This window comes from Barbatula barbatula (genome assembly GCF_947034865.1).
Source record: "Barbatula barbatula genome assembly, chromosome: 9".
NCBI classification, from domain to species: Eukaryota; Metazoa; Chordata; class Actinopteri; order Cypriniformes; family Nemacheilidae; genus Barbatula; species Barbatula barbatula.
The window spans coordinates 23,673,249-23,701,116 of record NC_136772.1 but is presented as its reverse complement, the minus strand read 5'-3'; the positions used below and the strand labels follow the sequence as shown (position 1 = coordinate 23,701,116).

At 40.4% G+C, this 27,868-nt stretch overlaps 1 protein-coding gene across 1 annotated transcript; it reads right to left on the bottom strand.

Moving 5' to 3' along the window:
• Window positions 1-244: 244 nt before the first annotated feature.
• Window positions 245-25,462, bottom strand: agps (alkylglycerone phosphate synthase). Its single transcript, XM_079463666.1, has 20 exons — window positions 25,205-25,462; window positions 22,296-22,385; window positions 21,171-21,261; window positions 20,974-21,094; window positions 20,070-20,144; window positions 18,422-18,493; window positions 18,270-18,349; window positions 16,773-16,853; window positions 15,305-15,430; window positions 15,109-15,217; window positions 12,657-12,784; window positions 11,849-11,900; window positions 9,933-10,009; window positions 9,183-9,295; window positions 8,529-8,598; window positions 7,554-7,615; window positions 7,316-7,405; window positions 6,296-6,395; window positions 5,592-5,649; window positions 245-2,366 (listed from the first exon to the last, which is right to left on the bottom strand). Exons 1-20 carry the CDS (start codon window positions 25,348-25,350, stop codon window positions 2,245-2,247), a joined length of 1,863 nt encoding a protein of 620 aa, XP_079319792.1. The 5' UTR covers window positions 25,351-25,462; the 3' UTR covers window positions 245-2,244.
• Between the last annotated feature and the right edge of the window lie 2,406 nt (window positions 25,463-27,868).

Sequence of the window (27,868 nt, the reverse complement as noted above, 5' to 3'; positions counted from 1 at the left end):
CTGGTGGTTTGATAGAATCACTGTGTATGCCAAACTAACTGTGGTCTCCCAACAATGGCCATAGTTTAAACATGATATTTGTAGGAAAATCATGGTAATACAAATGATGAACATTCATGGTTTTACACTTTTTTGCTATGGTAAAACCCCTTTAACTTTTCTAAGGGCTGCCTATGAAACCTATTTGTTATATCACATATAGTATCACATACTCTATAGTACCGCATGAATAATGAAGACAGCAAATGTTCTAACATGTTAATTTATTGCACAAACAGCTTTGACAAGATGTACTCGGATATTAAACACACGATCAGGAGATCTGGCAAAAGACGAGGACAGTTTCATCAGATTCAAATCTGTTAACACACTTTGTGATTCTTGTAGTAAAACGTGATCGAAGATGAAACCGTTCAGGAACATTCAGAGGAGAATCCTTCATTTTCAGTTTCATTAAGACAGAAAGGGTTACACGTGTGGATTTATAACACAAATGATAAAGCTATTCAGACACTTTATAAAGGATGAATGAAAAGGGCTGTTTGACAGGGATGGGGCGTGGCTTACAACCGCAGTGGGCGGGGCTTGTGAACAAAGACCCTGCAAGGCGATGTGATTATTGGTTTAGGTTTTATGAAAATGTAAAGCTTAATTCCTGTTAAATGCAATACATACTGGGTCACTTATCATCTTAAAATACTAAATAAATCAATGATTTTATTACAGGGAGAGTTTACCCCAAAATGTGTGTGTGACCTTCTGTGGATTTCATTGGCCAAAAAGGATAAATATTCCATATGACTCCTTATATACTATATTTCTGGTCTTTAAATTGTAAAACCGTGTTCGCATCTCATTGTAACAAACATTGTCTTATCTTAACCCTCTCAAAGACACGAGGAGGGAAGCTCAACTGCATCACCTGTTTCACAGGAAGTCATTTTATATTTTGGGGTAAATAATTCTTACTAAAGCGGATGACATCACGCCACGCCACCGTTTGCTGTTTATAACAGAACAACAAAGAGGAGAATGAGCACAAGGCAGACGTTTGAGGTCTGATGCATTCTGGGAAATAAAAGGACGCCATCTTCAAAAGATGCACTCGTTTGTCCTCAACGACAAATGGAAAGATGTGTAGGGATGTAACAGTCACAGATAATGTTTTAGATCCAAGTTACGATCAGCTCTGGCGTTTTGCATATTTTGTCTTTAAAAAAATACAATTTCTCACGATGAATGTTCAGTGAACACGGACTCATGGATTTATATATATATATAGCCTACAGCATGTACACACGTGTGTGAGGCTGAAGCGTGTGCCGACAGTCTTTGGTAAGAACACAAGGGGAAAGATTTGATATACACAACATCAGTCACATCCCGAACCACGCTGAAAACACGCATGAGCTCTTGAACATACAACATCAACCTTATGGATTCACCAGGGTCGACACAAAACTGAGGTCAGATTTCACCTCAATGCATCACCTGTATCTTTTGGGACCGTTTTTAATACAACTTTTACATTTTCAGCAGTAAACTATATATAATGAGAACATTTGATAAGAACATTAGTGAAGTACCTCCTGAAATACATAAGATAACTGTATAAAACATTTGTTGTATTATATTGAAATGCTGAATCATCATTAAGTCAAGATGATTTTCATTTCTGTATTAATTCAAGTTTCTTGCATCATGTAAAAATTGTAATGGCCCTTAAAACGGCTCTAATCGTCTTACTCATAAATATAGATTTGATTTAGAATACGGGGTGCAACATGACTTTCGTTTTGCTTTTATCATTAGCTTTATCCATCTATATATAAAAGGTTTTAATGGAAACGGTTTAAGCTGACAAATATAAAAGGCAAGAACAGAGTAAGGAGTTTAAGACAGACAGAAGGCACAGAATTCAGTAACGTCTACCGTACTAAACACAACAGTAGTGCCAAACACAGAGACATTACAGTATTAAAATCCTGTCATATCAAACGATCAATAGGAAGACCAGAGGGATGTGGGGTTAACGCACACCGATCGGCACATGACATCATTGTATCGCGAGAGTCATTGGCTTTGATGTCATACTCCGATCGGTCAAAGGTTACAATAACACCAGAGTATAGTGTTGATGAAAATCAAAGAGTTGGTTAATCATGGTTCTGTGCACACAAGAAGAATATGGATGATGAAGTTTAAATCAATAATGATCATCAGAAACAAATCAGTGTTGTTAAATTACAACAGGTTTCTGTTCCCAAAGATGTTCTGAGGGTCCACGTACTCCTTCACAGACTTCAGCATGCCGAGACCCACGCTGGACACGCTCTCCTTCATCCATTCCTTCCGGAGTTTTCCCACTGAGAGAGAGAGAGAGAGAGAGAGACAGCGGGAAGTGAATGGTCCGGTGTGGATGATGATGATGATGATGGATGTTGTGGGGGTGGGCGACGCTGCTGAAGCACTGAGATGTTTTGCATGATGTGATTTATGGAGAGCAGCAGACTATCAAAGTCCCAGCAGAGAGAAACCACAACACAGCAGCACTCGCCCTCCTGCTCTAATCACTACTGTCTCACTCTATACCTGTCTGTCTCTCTCTCTCTCTCTTTCTGCCTGCCTGTCTCTTTCGGTCTCACCATCAGACTGTCTGTTTCTCGCTCTCTTTCTCTCTCTCTCACTCTCTCTCCCCATCTTTCCGCTTGCCTGTCTCACTATCAGATAGTCTCTCTCTCTCAGTTTCTCTGCCTTTCTGTCTCACTTTCAGTATCTGCCTGTATCACCATCTGTCTGTCTGAATGTAGACCTGAAAGCAAACACATCTAACGTACATGTTTCTTATACAATTATTTCACACTCAATAATAAGATGAAGCAGGAATTTTAGGAATCATTTTGTAACTTTTCCAATTCAGCTAAAATGAATCAGGTGTCTATTTTGGGATGTTCAAACCCCTCAAACATGAACAGGATTTTTTTTCATTCAGTTCCCAAATCACAGTATTCAGCTTGATGTTTTTTGTCTGTAAAACAATGTTGTAATAATCTTTTGTGAGAACAGCAGTCCACACTTGCTCTATTCTCTCTCTCTTTCACGCCTTATATGATTGATAAGCGAGCATTTCGTGACATTATACGTCAATGTTTCAGAAAGGGGCGGCGTTTAGGGCAAGGGCAGCTAGCTATTGGCAACACCCCAACCCGTGGTCCTCTCATGCATATGGAGAAACAGATGGCCGGCCCACCAATCGCACAACCAACCAATCACAAGCGGGGTTCATGAGCCCCTCCTCCAAACCCCAGCATTGCGTGTGTGTCTCTGCTGGGCGGCGGAGAGAAACAGAAGGTGGCCTGACTGCATCATTGCCTCCATCACGGAGATAATTTACACATCTATCATCTCGCCATCGACTCGTATTCTCTTTCCATCACGAGCCTGTCAGTGTTCATCTCTCATAAGCACTCCGGTACAGCTGAGACATGCAAAATCTGCAGCCAGAAAACGCAGAAACAGAGGCGCGAAAAAAGCGCGAGACCGGCGCACGTGTTGGGTACATGCAATCAAACGCCATTTGATCTGGTACCCCAGGTCTTCACCTGCACAAACACATGCATGCTGCTCATCCTCCTGCATCACCATCATCACGCTGAGCTACAGAGCATCAAACTCAGTCTGCATGCTGCCAAACAAACAAAACTCCTGCAGCCACGACCCACAAGAATGTAAATCAGCTGGGTCAGGGAACCAAAAACAGGTTTCAACTCTGAGCCGCAATGACTGGGATGGTGGTGTGAAGTAATTCAGTTTATAAAACGGTCAGTTCTTTACGTATGAAACATTCCATATGCGTAGCAATGTTTCATGTAACCGCTTCGCATCGTGCCACAATGCCCTGTAACACACTGCTTCTTGGGCCTCATTGCCGTATTAGTGAATCAGCTCATATGAGTTGATTTGATTCGATGAATAAAAAAGGCAACAACTTGCAAATTCATCGCAGTCATTGTGAATTATGGCAATTGCGATATGCACATTCTTTGCAATAACTGAATGATTTTCATAATCAAAAAGTTACGTGTTTTATGTGGATGCTTTCTTTTCCCAAAGAAGAACGATACATGAATGAATTAACAAAATGTATGAAACATGTATGATGATTTTATCATTTTCAGTTTTCAAATATAATTTAATATAGATGGTTTCAAAGTGACAACATAAACAAACGTTACTGCGCATGGGCACGGTCGTGGACTGCCCTTAACTTCCGGTACACATGAACACACAATAGAGCGCCTGAAGATTATATCTGATAACAAGCCAAAGAAACCAAGAAGAAGTGTTACTTGGCTAAACTTGCCTCTTCAATATTTCGAGTTTAGACTGCGATACCAAGATCAACCGCTAGCTGGCAGTATACCATAGGGTTTCTTTAAACGCTTCAAAACAAGAGGACCCATTAAACAAATAGTTTATTTAATACAATAAAATAACTATCTAAACTAATGTTAACATAAATTACACAAATTATAAATAGTTGTATCATTAGACACTAAGCCAAACACCGACCGAAAGTTAACTGCAGGCCAGGTGCGCACGTTTGATGAAGCGGTGTGATTTTACAAACTTTAAGCATTATGCATATTGCATTTAGCCAGTTATCGCATCGTTAAGACCATGTAGCCCTACCAACGACTTTTTTGTGCCTTGAAGCATCCACAAAATAGCGACTAATTGACAAAAGATAAACCCCTCGATCCTGAACCTTCTGTGTTTCTGTAGCGCATGCACGTCTCTCGCTGAATGCTCAAGCATTTTTGTGTTGACCGTCTTTATTTTCTTATCCGTCTTAAACAGAGGATATTTCCCCAAAACCTTTCAGTGTTTTTAAAAGAACAAAGGGCATCTGTGTGTTTGTTTAGATGTGTGTACATGTGGTCAATGTGCGTCTCAGAGACAGAGGTGGTCTGGCAAACTGCATTCACAGCTCTGACCAACGGTAAACACGGGTTAGTAAAGTGTGTGCGCCCTCCCACCTCGCCAGCCCAGACTACATCTGTTTTTAGCGATACACACACACACACTTCATTTGTCATGCCGTGATTGTGTGTGCAGACAAAAGGGCCTGTCGGCGGGCAGACAGTACCACGCTACTGCTATTAATCACAATTACAGAGACCCCCATAGACCCCCCAAACACGCGCACTTTATGTTCTGTGCTAAAGTCAAGACTTTCTTTACATTGTTGTTAGGAAAGTTTGTAAATATTACCAAAACATTTCCTTTCCTTCATTCTAACAGTCATATACTGTATTTATAAACAGCCTTAAGAGACATGAGAGAGAGAGAGAGAGAGAGTGTGTGTGATTGATGAGTCTGGTGACGTTTAGCTAACAGCAGGCGGATGGTAATGTAGATAAGTTGCGTTTCAAAGCCAATAAACCAGGACAAACCACAGACCAAAATTCAAGATCAAACATGAAATTTCCTTTTCCATGTCTAGAGGCCAAGGGAAAATGTTTGCATCCGTCAGTGAGAATAAAATCATTTGTTTCGTTATATTAAAACAGATTTCTGTATGAAATTACCCCCATGATGATGAGATAAACTTCCTCCGTTGGCCAGAATCTCCTCTCGGGCTGCGTGCTGCACATTAACAGAGACAAAAGAAGAAATGTGTATTATCAAGATTTACTTCAACTAAAGAGATTTATTTAGACTTGGAAAAACTAAATGAAAAATGGAAATGTTGCCTGGAAAATGAACTGAAGTAAGTTTAAAGCACTCAAATTATAATTATGAACAAAAACTAAAATAAAACTTAGTCTAACATAGCAAACTAAAAATAAACTAGAGCAAATTATTTAATGACAAAAGCATATACCAAAACTGCTAAACTTTAAATAAACATCTAAAATGATTTAAAATATTTAATATTTAAAATATTAATAATACTAAATCAAAACTATAACTCAGCTGTCGCCTGTCATCATTTCCTCACGAGTTTCAAATCTGTATAAATGTGTTTGTTTAGATGAGACAGATATTTGGAAGAATGTTTATAACCAAACAGATTTTGCCCCCCATTGACTTCCATAGTAGGAAAAATACAATGGTGGTCAAAAGTGCCACAGAAATGTTTGCTGTCCTTCATTCGTCAATTGTGTTCGACAGAAGAAAGACGTTTATACAGATTTGGAAAGATGAGGAAATGATGACAGAATATTCATGTTTGGGTGAAGTATCCCTTTAAACTGATAATCTGAAATAAAGAAATACGTTGTTTACGTACCTCCACTTGTTCGTAGACGTGCACGGGATCACTCAGACCTCGATAATTAAAGGCAAAATAGAAATACACACAAGCACCGACGTCATACGTCTGTGTTACTCTAGAAGAAGCAAAACACATGATTTAAAAAAACATGCTTTAATATACTTCTGAAAATGTTAAGGTGTCATTTCTTTGTGTACATTTGAGAAGATTTTGTTAAAGAGTATACAGAGACAACTGTAGGAATATCAGTTTGTGGAGCAATGGCAGATGGCTGGGGGGGTTTGGGAAAGCTGTCAAACAGACAATATTCCAATTTGATAGAAAAGATAACCTTCACCGTTAAACGTTTAGGGCTTTTTCCAGGACAGCGATTAGCCTAAACCAGGATTATAGTAGGATACTTCAATTGTTTTGTAAAGAAACACACGTAAAATGTTACCTATGACTTTGAGACTGAGAAAGTTTGCGAGCTGTGAGTTTGTGTTATCTGGTTTTGCAGAGGTTAAATGGCCACATCAGTCACGGTGAGAAAGCACACGACAACGAAAACAAATGCCTGACAAACAGATCTGATCTCTCTGTCTCTGTGTCTGTTTCATGCCTACTGTAAGATAAAGCCTGTGGCACACTTTTTCTTGTGTCCGCGAGAGTACGCGTACAGCCAAATGCACAGCCGTGGAAAGAATACTGCTTTTGAATCCGCTTTCGACATATTGCAATACCTCTCCCGGCCTACAGGGTTTCTTCTACTACCTTGAATCGATGCTCCCAAGACACTGTTGCCACCTGGTGGTTAGACTAATCACTGCAAGAAATGGAATGCGCGACATGCATGTACTTTGTAACAAAATCCAGCGGTTGCCGAAATTGACGTCACGCGCACTGTACCCTGTCCCTAGCATGAGCGTACAAAGGGAACTATACTTCAGCCTTAAAAGAGTGACTTTAACACTGCTCTGGTTATTTGCCAGGTCTGGTTGCTAGGGCATTGCTATGCGACTGGCCCCCCCTTCAGATTACTGCGTGTGTGTTTACCTGCATGTGGAGAGCGGGGCAAACTGTACGCCCCTCTCCTTACACTCCCTCACAATCCTCTCCTTCACATTCCTGCACAAGTCCAACACCCTGAAAGAGAAAGAAAACAGATCCACACTGAAACCCTGCAGTGACGTGACAGACGCCCGCAGCAGAACTCTGCTCGTCTCCATGTTTGTTCCTCTCATCTTGTGATTCCAGTAAAGCCCTCGGACGCGAGCACAATGTAACCTCTCACCTGTCCCACGGCACAGACGTCTCAAACGACTCGCCGATCACATAGTAGTCCATCCCTAGATCCTGAACACACAGGACACTGGATTTAACACGACATTCAACGCACAACTTGCATGTTTAAAGAGATATTAAATCGGTCAAACATTTACAGCTACACCATCACAAAACTCATTTAAAAACATCACATCACACAACATCGCTCCGTGGCTTTGCCCTCGTGATTGACAGATTAACACTTGCATCTCAACATTATTTTCAACGACTTATAGGTATGTGGTTAGGTACATTTTTTTGTTTCATTCTTTAAACTACCAACACTATTTATCACGAATTGGAAATACAAATATTGGTTCTATTAGCATTTATTTGCAGAAAACCAAAACTGGAGAAACAGGTGAAAATAACAAGATGCTGTGTTTTTTCAGACCTCAAATACCGCAAAGAAAACAAGTTCATGTTCACTTATACAGAAACGTGTCAACATGCATTTAGGAAAAGTTGATGTATGTGATAACCCTGATCTCTCACAGTTTTCAGTTTTTTGTCTTGACTGTCGCTCCTGAAGTTTGATTTTGTTGAAATTCAACAGACACTGGACTGGAATGACAGCAATACATCTAGAAATGATGATTTCATGAACATTGGAAGGCTCTCTTTATTGTTTCTGGGCCCTGAATGTTTCAATTCACGTGAGGTGACGGAGATACAAATATTGTATGATCGCTATTATTATACATGTTAGTTAGTAGTGAATCGATACTATATATTCCTTTATATTTATTCAATCAATAACCACCCCGTCTACATTTAATAAATGAATTGCCTATTTCATGAGAAAAACTTCTCTCATTTACTGTAATTACATCAGTGTTATATCGCCATTGGCCATGAAAACAACCATATCAACCGACTGCTAGCTTTGAAACGGAGCCAAGCGTGTCTTTAAAAGAAAAGTGATTCGAGTTTGGTAACACACCCGCAGATACGCGATCACAAATGTCAGCATGTATCCCCTCTGACCGTTGTCCTCTCCTGCTGCGAGACCCCTGAAACACACACGCACACCACAGAGAACACATATATCATCAGCACAGTAGAAATGTGGCCTGCTGAGCTTCGGTTTCCATGTTTAATGGGGGTTTTCTATAGATGTCACAGGTTTTGTACATCTATAGTATCTTGGATCTCCTAAACCATTTTACACGGTTTCATTTTTACGAATTTCATCTCATGGGGACCAGGAAATGCCAGACACAAAACGGCCAGTGTTTCTATCTCTAAGGGGATATTTGGTCTTTTTTTATATACAGGGTTTATCAGGACACACGCACACCCAGGAGCAGAGGTTCAATAAGGTCACTGGTAAGATTCACCCTCTATCCATCAAAATCAAGCTCTAATGAAATATTCTCAAATCCTTCAATCTGTTCTCACACACAGACTGAATGAGGTGTGATGAATGAGACAGGATGAAAGGCCCGAGACAAACGTAACCACTTCTGTATAGAATCAGAAAGATCAGTGAAGGTCAGAGGTCACCGCACGCATGACCTGTGCTCCAACAGTTACTCTAGATCTATAGAAACACCATTGATTAGACACCAACATACAGAAACCAACACGTTCTTACCCGAATTTGGCTGCGATGTCGTAAACCTGCTTCTCGTGCTGCAAAACCTTCTCGCGATCCCCTTCAAACAGCAGCGTGGCGACACACAGGTGGTGCGGATCGAATCCTTTAAACTGACAACACATCACGCGTATAAATACAGAACTCGCTCAGTCTTACGCTAACATAAACAATGCTTGTGTAATAATCTCCACCTGCGAAATGCCTTTCTCACTGAGGCCATGTAAAATAATATCAGCCGATCATATCACAGCCTGCTTTTCCAAATCCTACTGGTCTTGTTGTATATTAGCGACAAGCATTATGAATGGGCTTTCGGTTTATATAAAGACCCTAAAGGTTTTCCGTAGGTGGGGGTCTTATCATTGTACAGTCAGCTTGTCGTTCTAGTCAAATAAACCCTGACGGAGCGATCAGGACACCACATCACTCTCTTATTAACCAAATCAAAATTCATAGAAATGAAATATTGATTTGCGTTAAAGTTTCGTATTTTCAAAAGAGAGATGTAAAAAGTCTGTTCATATAAACATGAAGTACCCTTGTTGTCCTTAAAATAAAAACATTGATTTAATACAGCGTTGGAAAAGTAGAGTTTTCATACTCCTTAAGGAAATCAAAATATGAAGATATGAAAGGACAGCGACAATGTGCAAAACCTGACACATTCAACACACCATCAGATGACAAAGAGCCAGTGCTCAATCAGGCACTCCGGGGGGCTGTCAACAGAAGCCGCACCCCTCTCACCTTTGTGATGTAGAATTTTTTCAACCCGTCCAAGAACGATGTGAATATGGAGGACACTTGCGGCTTGAGTGCGTGACCTGCCGAAACAAACCATCAGAAATCCTTCAGTGCAGTTTATATCAGAGGTGTGTGATGTCATCAACACTCGCGCATCCCCCTGTTCACAACCCCCCATGAATTTCCCAACAGACCCGCAGATTTATTAGTCGTCTGAACAATAGCACAGTAATGACTGGAGAGAGAGAGAGAGAGAGAGAGAGAGAGAGAGAGAGATAAATCATTGTGATTCAGCTCGTCTGATAAAAACACACACACATACGAAGACACACACTATAGTACAGTAAGTCATTTCTATATGTAGTCCAGAGGTGGAAATTACAATTTTATCATTTCAATTATTGTATGATTATAAATCGTTTAAATTGCGACTAATGTTTGGGGGAAACAAAAATATGAATGAAGCAAAAATACAATTTTAAATCTTTTGAGGATCTATTGAGAGAAATGCAATATATTATACGTAACTATGTGTGCAGAGATGTATAAAGACCTTTCATAATAAAGCCTTATGTTCTTATTACCTTAGAATGTGTTATTTCTATCTACATACACCGCGGGTCCCCTTACATGGAATCCGCCATGTTGTTTCTACAGTAGCCCTAAGCGGACAAACTGCTCTACAGACAGCGTTTCATAAATGCGTTATCTCCTTCAGCAAAGACGCAAATTCATGACGACATCTTAATCCTGTGAGAGCCACCGTAGGAAAGGGAGGGGTGGAGTGAGCCACTGGTTGCAATTCACAACCTCATCGTTAGATGACACTAAATTTCATACGCGGGCCTTTAAGCTTCAACAAAACCTGGAACTGTGAAGTTTGTCAGACCATGCGGCTTTTCAATACTTATGAAGAAAAGTAGTAGCGAGATGGGGAGGTTAACCGGATATGTAGATGATGTGGATGAGACCCTTAACACTTAGGCTTATGTGCCATAACATCAATCGAATACATATAATGTACACGATCATCTGTCATCCCTTCCTAAACCCATTAACTCAGCCCTGACACATTGAGCACACTCGACGGTTTCCTGCAGTTTTATTCCAGTACGCCTTATTTAGTTCTTTACAAATTGAAAAGACCTTTAGTTTGTCAGGTTTAACAGTTCTGATCTTAGCACAGTCAGTGTGTCTGAAGGCGCTGTAACACTCATTAACGTTATAATACAGATCCAGCCACACTGCAGCGCTGAGAGAGCGTACATGATGCAAAAACTATTACGATCACAGAGACCGGAGTCTTCATTAAACACTCAATACATCGCTCTCGCTCAGAAGCGCACGCTGGATGAAAACACAGAGACTTAATGAGCTCCCTGGAGACGGGGGGAACTTTTCCAGAAATATCTGGCAACCCCTGACGAACTCCCCCACATCTCCGCATGTAGCGTTATAAAGTCGCGGCGCGCTGCGAGCGTAATTGCTGCCAGAGCCATTTTTCATTGTTCCTGAACTGTGTGTTTGTGCGCTCGCTCGCTGCTCAGCTGCTAAAATAATGATCAATTTCAGCGCCAGCTCTCCGGAGATAAATTACACCACACCAAATTAAACCACTTGATGTAATGAATACACAAAACAACAACAACAACAAGTCATTAAAACAAAAACAAACGCTCAATCTTTCAATCCGTCTCAGTGGAGGGGATACGAGAACACATAACAGATCATTTTTAAGCAGACTTGTTCTGTATCTCCAGCTTTATCTTCCCGTTTCCTGTTAACCATGCGTTACATTACCATAACCCATACATTTGAGTCAGACATGTTTATTCGCTGGTCGCTGTGGAAGAAAATGATACCTAAATATAACTGTTCTACCCAAAGACACTCAACATAATGTCCATTTTCACACTTACCGAACTGAAACTGCTCATTGTCCATTAGCCGAATAGATGCTGGAGCACATCTCTAAAGTAGAGAAGATAAAATAATACAATCATTCCCCCAAGCACAACAAAGCACGTTTATATATTCACATAAAATACAATAAATGAAGCGCACTTGTTGGGATTTATTAAAGGCAGACCCTGGGCAACAGGAAACAGACGGTAACATTGTGTAGGTACTGAACGGCATAATCAATAATTTAATTTTAAGTTTGGATCACAGTTTGTTTATGGACTAATAACAAGCAGCGTTGCATAAAGTGCCAGTGCTGCGGTCATCAATAACAGCAACATCAGCACCACCGGACTAATGAGAAGCTGACTGGATCTGAGGCCATTACCCAGAACCCTTAGCTCACACAACGCTGAATTAAAGGTACATTATTTCGTATAATCATTGCATTGTCATTATTTTTGTTAATTTATTACTGATGTAGCAACGTGTGTGTGTGTTTTCTTTCTGCAGTCGTGATGTTGCGATGTTATGAAATCATCCAATGAAAAATACACAAAACTTATATTCCCCGTTTTATAAACATTTACACAACATCTGAAATTTCGTTTACATGAAATGTTAATCATTCAATATGTTTTTTTATTACGTCATAGCTGTAGTTTTTGAGTAATTACTGCTTAAATCAAAACAAACCAACTGCAGTTTGATTGAACTGGAATGAACAATAAAAACATGATTTTTGAAATAAATTTGGAAATAAACTCTTTATTTATAGTTATATAAATATATATGTGTGTGTGTGTGCGATTTTAATTTAGCAACCTGTCTGGCGATCTCTCTCAAACACGCCACACCCTGCTGGAAGTTTGGAAAGACGACAGATCCGTATTTCTCATACTCGGGCATGGGTCGGATCTTCATCGTAACTTCAGTCACCACTCCCAGAGTTCCTGAAGAACAAGACACATGACACAAAACTAACGACGGAGGAAAAATATTTCTTACAGCTCAAAGATTGTAATATAATATCAATTCTTGTTCTATGACGGGATGTTAAACTCTTGTAAACACTGTTTTTGGTCTTTACAAATGCGTAACTAAAAACGTAGATAAAGGTCAGAATACATTTCGCAAAATTAAAGCAAGCGGTCCTAAAAATACTGAGCGAACGGACAATTTTACGACATCACCTAAGCCAATTTTGTTAACAAGCATCTGGTGTTTGGCGAGTGTTCATTGGCATGCTGTTGGTCTGCTGGGAGTCATGTTTTTTTGCTCTTTTCACATGAGGATTGTTGTTCAGTTCAGTCTGACTGCAGTGCGGCGAGTGTGTGCGACGCCAGAACCATAAAGCCAAAATCACACGCACACGCTCGACCCGCGGCCTCTGCATCTCTGCTGGAGATCTGCAGGATCATTTCCACACAAACGCTCAAGTTTCCTCCTCTACGAAAAGGAAGTTGGGAGATTTACAGACGGTGTATTCTGTGACATAAAGCAGGTCAGTATCAAACAACACTTTTGGGAGAAAACAGAGCCACAGAGGGCCCAGCGCAGCGTGCTTCCGTCCCAAACCTGCATGACCTTTGAACCATGAGGGGAACCCTGCGTCTCTGGTTTGAGGCTCATTATTGAGAGTCCACAGCAGACGTGCTGTGAGTTTATAATACACAGAGAAACTGTGTGTGCTGTGAGGTTAGATGAGGTCAGAGGGCACGTTTACCTGGGAAAATAATAATAATTCGGAGAAAATGAGTGCTGGGTATGTTGCTAAAAACCCGTCTTCTCCTAAATGTTGTGCATCAACGTAAACTTTGTAGACTGAAATCCTCAGTTTACTAAAGCAATCTTGTTTATAGTAACGCTCTAGGGTTGTCACAGTACCATAAACATATCTCGCGGTTCTCTAAAATATCACTATGGCGAGTAGTCGCTGAAATCTGCTAAATAAAGCTCATTTCCTTAATACACACATCTAAATGAACCATTTTGAATTTACTATTGTAAACCGAATTATACAGTACACTACAATATTCTGTAGTATTATCTATAGTAGCATATAGGATAAATCATAGCATATAGACAGTTTCACTTGACATGCGCGCATCAACCGGTGAATGCAGAAACATTTGGAAACCATAAGGCACTCTTTCGCAGGCAAGCAAAGAATGCGTATGGTACATTGACATCTAGCGTCTGAGTTTCGTATCGAAGTCTAAATTCAAAATATTGGATGAACAAGTTTAGCAAAGTAAACTTGTAAGTGATCAAATGAAGGATAATGTGCTACATTACTATTTATAAATATCAGGGATACTTTGATGCTTTAGCATCTCGATGCTACCGTAGCACTAGCACATTGTGCAGCACTAACAGAAATCGAAGAAGAGAAGCAAATGTGAAGCTCACATTTTCACGCTCCGTCATAAATATTGTAAAATCATGAACTGCTTCTCAAGAAGGCTGAACGTGTACCAACGTTGAAATCATTGCTAACAGAAAGAGTTTAACCCCAAATATTCTGCTTGACTATGAAACATTCACACGCTCGCAGCTTACATCCAAGTAAAAGATCTCATGACCCCTGTAAACACAACAGCTCATTCTCTCATCTGCTGAAGTTTGTGAAGGTGACGTGGGCCTCGTCTTTACTGTCCTGTGACATTACACCATCATTACAAAAGCCAGATGTCACTCCTAATGGAATCATGAATCTTTAATGAATGCAGATTCATTCTGGGAAATATTCGTCTAATACGAGCCATTAAGAGATTGAGACGATTCTCCTGAACCCGGCGATGAAATGACCTGCTCACATTACTTTAGGACTTCATTGATGATGTCATAAATATCATTTCCCACACATCCAACATGTGAAGCACAAAGTTCAGATCCATCGCGTCGTCTGTTAATCTGGACTGTGGTATGAAGACCGGCCGAGAATCAATCTCCAGTTTTCACTTAAAAAGTGAAACTTCTTGTTGTGAGGGAATTGGGCTTATCGTCGAGAGTAAAACGCCATTTCTCATTAGAGCGCTGCTTTCAAACACTTTCATTCTTATTCTCCAAACTGTTTCCGACTACAGAATGAAAGTTTAACAATTTATCATCGATATTAAAAATGTATGCAATGCATTTTTAATCAGCATGAACGTAAGAGTGTGTTCTTTTTGTATTATGCTAACCAATATGGGTACAAAAACACATCAAACGTTTGATTTCAAGGACGAGGTGACGTTCACTCATAACACCACACACGAGCACATGTCCGTACCCTCTGAGCCCAGTATGAAGTGATGTACGTCAGGTCCGGTGGACATACGCGGCCCCAGACAGCTCTTCTCAATCAATCCTCTGGGAGTCGCCATCTTTATATGCACCACCTGGAAACATCACACACATCCAAACCACAGGATGAGTCCAATCCCCAGACTCACAACACACGTGTCAGAAGACATCATTAAACATACCAGGTCCTCGATGTTGCCGTAGATGTTTTTCTTCATGCCCGACGCCCTCGTGGCCACCCATCCGCCCAGAGAACTGAACTCCATGGAGTCGGGCTCGTGACCCGTACAGTAACCGCGCTCATTTAACTGCACACACACACACATTGTACAGTTGGACACAGGAATCAGTGTTTCTGTGGTGTAATGTCAATATGGAGGGCGTCAGTGTGATGGTGGTGTTAGTGTGAGAGCTCATGATGATATTGATCAGTCTCAGATAAACCACACGCTCCATAAATGTTTTATGAAAGGAACCCCTCAGAAACACAAACTTTAATGTGCTGCCATCTGTGCTCAGGATATAACCTGCATTTACACACACAGTGTTGTCATGTTGTCGTGCACAAACACGTACACACACCAGCGGCATTTCTTAAACTTTAATAGAGCCATCTGCTCTAAACCTACGTGTGTGTGTCTGTGTCTGTGTGAGTGTGTGTGTGTGTGTGTGTTTATGTGAGTGAGTGAATGAATGAATGAATGAATGTCTATATGTCTGTGTGTGTGTGTGTGTGTGTGAGTGAGGGAATGAATGTCTATATGCCTGTGTGTGTGTGTGTGTGTGTTTATGTGAGTGAGTGAATGAATGAATGAATGAATGTCTATATGTCTGTGTGTGTGTGTGTGTGAGTGAGGGAATGAATGTCTATATGCCTGTGTGTGTGTGTGTGTGCGTGCGTGCGTGTGTGTGTGTGTGTGTGTGTGTGTGTGTTTATGTGAGTGAGTGAGTGAGTGAGTGAGTGTATTTATGTGACTGTGTGTGTGTGTGTGTGTGTTTATGTGAGTGAGTGAATGAATGTCTATATGTGTGTGTGAGTGTGTGTGTGTTTATGTGAGTGAGTGAATGAATGTCTATATGTGTGTGTGAGTGTGTGTGTGTTTATGTGAGTGAGTGAATGAATGTCTATATGTGTGTTTATGTGAGTGAGTGAGTGAGTGAGTGAGTGTATTTATGTGACTGTGTGTGTGTGTGTGTGTGTTTATGTGAGTGAGTGAATGAATGTCTATATGTGTGTGTGAGTGTGTGTGTGTTTATGTGAGTGAGTGAATGAATGTCTATATGTGTGTGTGTGTGTGTGTGTGTTTATGTGAGTGAGTGAATGAATGTCTATATGTGTGTGTGAGTGTGTGTGTGTTTATGTGAGTGAGTGAATGAATGTCTATATGTGTGTTTATGTGAGTGAGTGAGTGTATTTATGTGACTGTGTGTGTGTGTTTATGTGAGTGAGTGAATGAATGAATGTCTATATGTCTGTGTGTGTCTGTGTCTGTGTGTATGTGTGTGTGTGTGTGTTTATGTGAGTGAGTGTATTTATGTGAGTGTGTGTGAGTGTGTTTATGTGAGTGAGTGAATGAATGTCTATATGCGTGTGTGTGTGTGTGTCTTTATAAGTGTGAGTCTGTATGTTCATTCCGTGTGTAGACGGACCTGTCTCTCCAGGTCTTGTCCGATGATTCCTGCCTCCACACGAGCCGTCAGATTCTTCTCATCCACCCACAATATTCGGTTCTAGACAGAAGAGTTAAAGAACATTTCATTCACTTCACGAATCCATTAAAAACACTTTTTATAAAAAATGAAACGAAACATCTTAACCAAGCAAACCCATATGAATGTAAATGCAGTTATATGATAACACAAACTCTTTCAGCAGGAGCGGAAACTGTGTGTTTCATTGTAAAGCAGATTTTAAAAACAATACTAATGTCCAGCTTTGGGTGTCACACGGTGATCCGTCCGATGAACATAAACATGGCGTACAACTCGCTCTGATCATTTCATCAAAATGATGGTCTACAGTGACCTCCCAGAAGGACTTGAGTCATTTATCAGATTAAGCTAAAGAGGCACAGCAGCCTCCGCATCTGAATAAGAAGCTTCAAGCTCCTATTTGAACAAAAACAGATTTTGATTAAAGTGCAGGGATGTTGACATTGAGTCTGTTCGCGGGGCTCCACGAAAGCACATGTCAAACTGATTCACTGCTCTTAAACTCAACCCACATATCTGAGCTCAGAAAGCCAGGACAGAGAGAGGTCACGATGTGTGTGCAGCTGCGTTAGGTCTCATCTGAAGCCAAACTGTATCGGCCGTGCCTTTCCCATCTCGCCGACAAATCAGAGTAGCATTCAAAAGCCACATAAGCCGTCTGGATGTGAGCTGGTGTGCGTTTCATTCTGAGCGTTTGTCCCCGGATTCCCGCAGGGTTTAAACACTCCTCAGGAAACAGCCCCGTCTCCACAGGTGGCTCCGCCCCTCCGCTATCAATCACACCAATGCGCTCATAAAACACGAGCGCTCATGACTCGCTGCCTTTCATGTACGCGACCCCTGCACTCTGTGACCCCTCAAACAGGTCAGCCAAGGTCAAAGCACAAGATGAAACACACCGGCCTTGTTCAGGCTCACACGTTTTCATCGGAAATGCAACTTTTTCCTTTCAGTTTTGACCTTCTGTCCACACTGGAGCGGCTTTTTTTTGTTTTTTCACAAAAACTTTTTGTAGCGGCCAATTATATTCAGAATGTTTTTCTTTTTCTATTTAGTATATTTGATGTGTGTTACATACTTATATTCATTACTTTGAAGCGGTTCAATATTTGAAGCACAGAAGCAGAGAGTATTTACAAGCACATATTCAGACGTTTCAGTGGTGATGAGCAATTTAAAAAAACACTACATTTAAAATTGTATGCATTTTATGCATTTGGAAGACGCTTATCCAAAGTTACATTGCATTATCCTATACATTTGTTTCTAAGTATGTGCGATCCCTTTGGATCCAAAGCACGACCTTACCACTGAGCTACAGGAAACACTAGTGCGGACGGAGATGGTTTTTAAACAAAAACACACTTTTGAAATGTTTCTGGATTACTGTGGATGTAGTCACACATTGTGTGTGTGTGTGTGCGATTCGCTCACCATCTGAGATGTGTCCAAAGACACGATGGAGCGAGTCTCCTCACGAGGGCACTCCAGAGCGCTGGACACACTCGTACCACCTGAGAAAAAGAGAGTTCTTGATCACCCCGGAAGCATTATCCAGGGGTTGTAATGTCTTTTGATGTACTTGCCTCCGTAGGGTATCAAACAGACGTCATGTTTACAGGCCAGTTCTACGATCTTCTCCACATCACTGTGACAACCTGCAAATACAGCATCACATCACACACCTGCATAACATTCTTCAGAGCACACGAAACAAAAGAACGGCACAACTTTGTCATATTTATTCTGAAATGCAACCTGAATGATAATATGATAAACTGGATTTTGCTGTTCTGTGGTTTCCCCAATTCCATCCCTGGCACTAACTATATGATGGTCAATACCGTTACCATGAGAAAAATACAGACGACCTCTAACTGACCTATAAGAGCACATTTGACTGGCCACTGTAAACAGCGCAATAATGTGACACACATTTCCAAGTGAAAGGGAATAAACAGCGGGACACAACTTGATTTCATCCCTAGGGATTGGAGAAGTAGGCTACATCAGTTTCCTCAGATGAGGTGGTGATAGTTTGGCGATGCTCTGTGCACAACACAAAGAGACATTTACCAAGAAATTTCAGAGGCCGTTTTCAATGAAAAACAGAAGGCTTTCTATGCGTTTGGCTGTTCATTTAGACGACAACAGCGTTTTGTGGGACTGAAAACGCACGTTTTTGCAAACGACTGCATTATCGTTTCTGTGTTAACTCTGAAAGCGGCGTTTTGCAAAAACGATGACGTCATACGCATGCGTCTTGTCCGTTCGATCTGTAGGCACGTGCACGCATTGACCAAACAATAATGTCGGCCTCCATGTGCATGTTTGTGTCGCGTCACACTTTTTAATCATTTCTCCAGCAAAAAGTATATTTACTGCACCACTAATGCCAGCGGAGACATAGTGCTTATATACACACTATGATAAACACACGTCAACGCCAACAACGTGCATTAAAAACACTTGAAGAGGCTTTACGCATGTGTGCGCAGGCAAGTAGTGTTTCTTTGTAGCACAACAGCGCCATCCACTGGCCTGGCATGCATAATGCAGCGTTGTCCCAGATCCATGAAAATGCAGATCGTTTTGATAACGCTGTCGTGTGTACCTCAAACTTTAAAAAACAATTTCCTTTTTCATCATGTAAACGTGCTCTAAAGGGTCAATTGAATTTTTTTTTAGCTCATATGGTAACATACGATGAGATCAATTCACGATGTGTTAACGTGTGAACTAACAAAACATATTTAAAATCAAACGTCGTATCTGTTTACACTTGTTCATCCCGCAAAGACACGAATAAACAACCATGTTTGTATCAACTAACATTGAAAAGATGAATACATGCTGTGAGAATATATCGTTTACTAACGTAAATAATCACGACCTTATAAAACTACGAGAGAGCCGGAGGACGCAGGAGGTTTTGTATAGGAGCCTCAGTGATGTCTGTGGGATAATCTGCTGGGGGGGTTTGAGTCGGGAGGACAGAAGGGGGAGGTCTCAGAGGGACGCCCATGATTTGCTGACCGCCCGGGACGCCTGCAGCTAATCAAAACTCCGCCATCAATCACAGCTCATTTTAACGAGTTCTGTCAGGACTCAACCAATCAGAGAGCAGCTACTCAAGCAGCCAGCGTATTATTGGTTGTCAAAGCTCCCGGTTCCCTCATGAATATGTAGCAATCGATGCATTAAGCTGGATCATAAATCTTTGCAGTTACTCACTCGGCCAAACCACGGCGTCCGGCACCCGTCCAATCCTCCCTTCACGCAGAGCAAAGATTTCATGCAGGCAGTGACCTGAGAAAGAGACGCGCTCAATCGTGTGCCACATATTGCCATGTTGTTTTTAAATCCACATATAGTGTAATGCAAAAACTTTGGTAATAAGAATGAAAAAATGATTTGAAGAGTTTATTTTCAAAAATATATTTTTTTATTGTGCATTCCAATAATATCAATCAAACTACAGCTATAATAACTCAACAAAATACAGCTAACTAACACAATAAAAACCTGAAAAATATGATTTTTGAAACTTTAAAACTGAGTTATCTCTCTTTGGAAATAAACTCTTCATATGTTACCGTAATAAAACGAACAGCTTAACAACACTGTAAATTAGATGGTAGTTAAATATGCCGTTGTTATCGTTCTAAAGTTATTATGAAAATTATCCTTTAAATATGATATGTGGTGCTCATAAGTACAAATGTCAGCTGACAATTCTTGAACTAAAGGTAACATAAAACAAAATATTTAGATTTACGGTAACCGTTTATGTGAAAATGACTGTTGATATATATGTATAATATATGTTGACACTGTTAAAGGGGTAGTTCTCCCAAAATGAAAATAGTGTCATCACTTACTCACCCTCAGGTTGTTTCAAACCTGTACATTTTCAGTTCACCATTAAATGTTTCCTGCTACGGCAGTCAATGATGTCCCACATGATGTACAAATATCTCTCACTGTGTTCATCACAACAAAGCAACTTATACAGGTGTGAAATGACATAAGGGTGAGTAAATAATGTCACAATATATAATTGTCTAAACTATTTTAAATATATTTGAATATGTAATAAACTATTACTGAACTCTAAGACAAAACAGTGATTCTTTACCATGAGCCCTGAAGACCCGGTCCTCTGTATCATGTGACAGAGCTATGCCCGCTGCTTTCACATCCTCTATGAAGGGTTCATTCAAGTGAGGAGGGGGAACTGCACTTGAATTCAGCGTGGGCTACAGGAGAACACACAAACACAGTCAAACACACACACGAGTGAAACAAGAGTCCGTCAGAGGCAGAGTTACTCACCGTAGCAAGAGATTTATGCTGTAAACTCGCTCCAAACGTGCCCTCAAACCAGTCCTTCAAACTCGGCAGAACCAGACCACTCAAGCGATACCTGAACACAAAACACACAGATCAACACAGCCACCTGTGACTCTTCCTCCTAGTCTGGTAGAATAGAAACATTTGAATGGAATAAAAAGCACTATGGAAATGAATCTGAATGAAACGAAATGGTCTGACCTAGCTCAAGGCAGTGGCTTGTAAGGTTGGGGACCAGGCTACCTGTTTGGCTGACCAATGTGTCACCACTTTGTGGAAGTCTACAAATATTTGTTATTTCTCGTAAGTGCACTCTTCTCCTTTTCACTTTGTAAACAGGAAACGTGTGCGATATACACAGAACCGGTGCATGACAAACAGGATCTGTGCTATCAGGAGGTTTTTTCCAAACCCAAATACTATTCATTATACACACTATATCCCTATAGCAAAGTACATCTTTTAAGTATGTGAATTAGGACACGGTCTCCCGGTCTGTCCTCATTCTGTCAAAAGTTCTGTGTTGATGTGTATACACAGCGGTGCAGACACTACAGCGGCCACTAGAGCAAAACTGTGCGTGTGTGCACGGAGATGCTGGATAACCCATGAATCCAGGTGTGTGTTATACAGCGGTGATCTGGTTTTTACACTGCACGCAGACGATTGTTAACAGGAGAAAACAGATCATTGATAGTCTCCAGAATTGCAGAATATTCTTGGCAGATGCTTCAGTCTCATCAATTTTCTTTTGTTGCCTCTTTGAATGCAATGAATGGGTTCAGATGACATGTGCCAGAGAGGCGACCTCATCTGTTAAGATTACACAGCGCCACTGTGTCTGTACATCGTGCGTCAGTCCTTGAAATGTTAAGAAACACACTGTGACAAATATATTTCTCTTGAAAACTGAAATCCAAACTGACACGATTAATACACTTTGTGCACACAATTCATCACAACATTCTACAGAAACAAACAAAAGAAGATAAAAGGTGAACGGCCTTTGTCTTATGAAATATCCCATTTCATATCTCACGTCAGATTGCAGATTTAAGACAGCTGAACGTGTACGGCATGAGACAGGTTGTTTCTCATCACACTCACCTTTTACCTGTGAACTCTGCTTGACCTTTTTTATTAAACTGGAACCTGGAGTCGCTGTAACCCCAGCCGTTCCATTTCATGATCTCCTGCCTGAGACACACACAGAAAGAGAAAGAGAGAGAGACTTTACACAACCTTTATCACAGTCTACAAATATACTGGACATATTACAGCGGCCCGCAGGGATAAACAACTCTTATCTTTGTAATAATATAACAGACAAAACCACTTTGATAAAAGTTCAAATGACAATCATAAAGGTTACGTTGAAAAAACCTTCAGATATATCGAATATGATCTATTCACTGAATGAAGGACGAGATGATGTGAAGGAAACGTTTGTGCTAAAATTCTGAAGACTCTGGTCCCTCCGGATGAATTTGATGAATGTTATTTTACCGTACACCAAAAAACTAAGAAACAAACAACAAGCAAATCAAATTAACAGTGTTTGTTTTTTAGTGAACAGAATCTCGGTCAGTATCTTCTGAGTTTGACACAAACTGAGACGGATGTTGAAAATCTAACTGATGATCTATCATCTGTGTCACCACCAGACCAAGTCAACAGCTGCTGAGTGTTTCTATGTCATCTAAACACTGCCAAACCCCAGAAATCTGCACAAAAAACCCTAACACAACATAGTTTAGAAACAAAAGATATTATGACTTGTTTCACGGAGTTTGTTAAGAACTTTTACTGTACGTATAAATGTAACTACATTAATCTCACATCAAATGGTTTGTTCTTGTTTTAAACTAAATTGCAATTTAATGAGCAACCACATTAAAATCTGTCAATCTGGCAACAGGATAAAAACAACATAATAAAAGATATCCTTTAAACACAAGTTAATGTCTTCTTTATGTTTTGTAACAAATGAAAACTGTAAAATGTCACAATATACATCGAGTAATATACATGTAGATTGTGTGATAATTAAGTATGTGTCTAAACACACAAAAATGTTCTTTCTTCGTATATACATTAATAAAACAAAATAATGTTAAATCATGTTTAAATATTGAAATATTGATAAACTAGCCTTACGTCATGTAAAAAGAGAGTTCTTCAATGAAATATATGCCGTAACACTGATAATGATGTGTTGAAACTACGTGTGGTGGTTATCTCGTCACCGGAGTCATTTCGGTTTCAAGACACAAACAATAAATGAAGCCGTCTTACACCTCTCGAAACACACAAGGACATTCCAGCGGTACGTTATCAATGAACTACACAAATATATTCTTCCGTGTACACAGTACAGTCTACCATTTCAACACATTCATTCTACAAGTTGAAGTCAAAATGAGTTCAGTCCGGTCACTGTAAATAATATCTGAACTCATTCTGTCAACTCTTTAATGTGATATTGTTCATTTATCAATCCTCCAGTTTCGAGAGGATCTGCAGCTGATGTTAAACACTAGATGGCAGCAGAGTGTCATCTACACACAGTGAAGGAAGTTAAGATTAAGTCAGACCACCCCAGCTCTCATCCAATCAGAGCACAGCTTTAAACATACAAAATACAAGCCGTCATACTTCATATCAGTACATGGCATCTATACACCTATATATAAGAGGTGTGTATAACAACAACAGCAGGTGTCACCATTATAGTAACTTTAATACAAAAATAAAAGAACGACAGCACTTCTGAACATCAGTCATCAGCGTACCACAGGAGTCATCTCTGAATGATGTCATTACAGAAAAACTAACAAAAATAGATTTTTGTCACCGCTCGCTGACATGATTCACATAAAAGTGAAACAGCAGATTAGATTTGTTTACTGTCTTTTAAGCAAGTCTGTATTATTGTGTTTGGTGGGACCGGTTTGTGTTGATATGAGTGTAACGTGAATGGCGTATGCATGAAAGAGACAATAAAGCAGAAGACGGATGAATGTGTCCATCTGTGTGCAGATATCTCTCTCCAGCGCACCCTCTTCTGACAATGAAGGGAGACTTTGTTCAGACAGCAGAACGATTCGAGCGCACACAGTCTCCCAACATCGCTTTATAACACAACTACACGTGTTTTTAGATGATGTCAATGATGCATGTGTATGTTAGACGTGCCGAGACGGCTGTGTCTCAATCTGCTCCATTGCTCAGTAGACAGGACACCGACCAAAGGGTGAGCTGCTCCATGATGACGCAAATCATATTTGGCCAATCCCGATTATTTAACACGATTACCTTTAAAACAACATAGAAAATAAACTTAACTGAAAGATAAATGTAAAGAAATAGCACTGCTGAACCACTGTAAAGGAAAGCGCTGTGGATTTATCCTACCTATCCACAATAATCGTTTACCTCGGTTAAATTGTTTATGTAATTGATGACGATTACGATTAATTTTCGATTAATCGCACATTTCGCAATGTCTGTCTCATTCGCTAAATCCATTCAGTGCACTGAAACGTGCGATACCTCAAAATTCCAACAATGCACCGCAATGTTACCTTACCGGAAATCACGTGATAATTTTTGAAGGCGTTCAAACCGAAAAGGTTTACGAACTTCATGACAGGTCACTTTTGAAAAGACTGACGCTACGTTATGTTATGTATAGTATAAACAAACGATGTCAGACAACACGACACTTAAACGAGCAACTTTGTGCAACAGAACAATGAAACTGTTTCGCAATAAACCGGATATAAAAAGTAAAGGCAGAGAGATGTCGGCTGTTGATTCGTATCAGCTGTGAAGTATAACGACGCGCTTACGTCACGGGGAAATAAGTGAACGGCGTCCCGCTGAGAAGGGAGCCAGTGTCGTTACCAGTGCCCGGACCCGTGTAACGTCACACAATATACCGATTCACGGTCTCGGGAGCTGATCGAGACAAGCCCACAGACAGCAGGTTGATGCGCACGCGCGCGCGCACGTACCTTCGTTTCGGTACCGGTGTCAGTCTGCTCGTGTCGGATCCGGGCACCTCGGCTTTGCAGTCTTGCGCAACGACGCCCGCGCGGCTCTGCAGATGTCCGGCTATGATCCGGAGTCTGTTCTGCGCGCTGTTGCTGCTGGACGCCATGCTGCTTCCGTGTTTGCTGTCAGCGGGCGGTGGCGCGAGGTCGACGGGAGGATGTGAGGTAGAGATTGCGTGCGTCTGACGTCATGCATTGGACTCCGCCCATGACGCCGCCTACTCCGCTCCGGCGCGTACGTTTATAACGATAAATAGCGTAAAGAATTCTTATTGTAGTATGACATCTGTTAGGAATATGGATTGTAAGGATTTTATTTTGGATTTCCGTAAAATTATCTACGTTGTATTTTCTAGTATCAGAACAATAGTAAAGATTACTATCAAAACGCCTATGAAGTGTAGGTAAATGCCAAAATGTTAAACAAAGCAAACTCTTATATTTTATATCTTATATTAACTTTTCCCCCTATGTTATGTTCTTTAAAATAAATGTGCTAATGGTGAAACGTTTTCGAACTGGAGTCCAGGGATCCCCAGGGGCCAAATATCACTGGTTCAAATAGATGTGATCGTGTGCATTTCTAAGTGTTTATCTATTATCTCTTGCTACATGCATCACACTATTGTGTCACACTATTCTACAGAGCTTAAATGTTTCTTTATACAAAAAATGCTCTGTATATAAATGACTTTTTTAAGGGGGTCCTCACAAAACATTCATCATATTTGGGGGTCCCTTGCATCATACAATTTGAAAACCCCTGCCATAGAAGACAGAAAGGTTGATTTTAAAGGAACAATTTAGCCCAAAATCATTTTAAGGGTGTACCACTATACACTCTCTGAGGTAGTACGCCTTCAAAATCATTTGGAAGAAAATCATGGTTTTGGGTAATTCTATATTTGTAATATACAGGACACAAACATTTCACATGTATATATTCATGCATGTGTTTTTGTAAACTAGCTTTATATATGTTGTTGAATAGCTTTTAATATAAGCTATAGCAACAGACTATCTAAATGTGTAGTTATGTGAAAAAGCTTTCTTTTTAGGAATGTTCCATGGATGTGATGATTCACAGAACCATATATCCCCCCAGAGCCTGATAAGAGTCTTTAATTGCAAAGGGCTCTCTGAAAGACATAATATACATTTAAGCTGCTCGTGTGACCTTTTCAGGTCTTTCTATTTTGAATAATTGAATGTGTTAAAACAAAGAATGATCATTTTATTAAGACCACGCTATACAAACAAACTATGGGGAAATACTCTTTCAATGTGCTTGTACGTTATTATTGTGAATTTGATATTTAAACTAAATTACAGATTGGAAACACAATGTTTTAAAGTACTTCCATACAACGTTCAGGGGATTCTCTCATCTTTCCCAGTACATACTATATGGCTACTATTTCAGATTTGTTTCTTCCTGGTGTCAGGGTCAATAACACGTTTTAAAATGATTATATGAGGTCATAAAGAGCACATGCTCATGCAGTATCAACCTGGGTTAACAGGTCATTTATAAATATTCACATTTATGGCCAGAGGTCAGGTGACTTCACTCGTTTGATGATTTGAGTTCATGTTAAAAAGTTTAATCAGCATCTAGTTGCTATTACCTGTGCGCTCCTGTGAGTCACGTGACCGTGAGAGCGACCCAGACATGTGCTGGTCTGCCTCCTGTGGGTCTGATGATGTCATCACAAACCTCGGCACTCTCCATTTTAAGTGCTGCGCTCCGCACGCCTGTTCAGCGCTCGTAAAAAGAACATGTGATACAGAGCTTTACAACAGTGGAAAACGCCACATTTTTGTGTTTACTGAGGTTGCGGAATGCCATATTTAATTCATAAGTGTCCCGTTACCGCGCAGAGGTTATTTTAAGACATTTAGACGTTGTGGTTATCTCTGCTGCGCTAAGCACCAGGAAAATCCATGTAGGAAAAAGAACACACGCATCAACGCGATCCCTAGACTTAAAGGATGTTTACTCGAGTTGTTATCACAATGAAAAGAATGATTATGTAAACAGCATTTATAGGGATGATAATGAGTTTTATTTGTGCGTGCGGGTGAGGGACGCAGGATGTGGAGTTGCGGCCTTTTCGAGGGGCTGTGAGAGCTTCATCCAGATGGTGTTTCCTCCAGGCACCAGAGGAGCTTTAAACTCCCAAAACAAAGTTCTGTAATGCACTGACTGCAAGCAATTAGAGTCGGAGTGTATCACAGAACTTTACTTGGAAAGTCAAGGGCGCTCCACGCGAGTTTTCCTTCGACTCAGCGAAACTCTTCTTAGCGGCCCTGTGAGAGAAACACAGGTGACACTGTGATCTGTATGCGACTGCGTGTCACATCAAAATACAAATAATACAAAAGAATGATAACAGGCAGGCAGTTGTACTGTCTAAGGATTTGTGAGACGGACTTGGAGGGACGAAGCAGGTCAAAAGTCCTCCAAAGTAAACATATGTTTGCCTATAATGCGTAACCAGATGCCACACTTAATTCAAGGCTTTCAGCGAAATTGGATGCGCAGAATAAAATTTAAACGGTGACATTTATATAACACGTTATTTTTGCCTCTAATGATGCACTATTGTAAAGTTAACAGTTGGG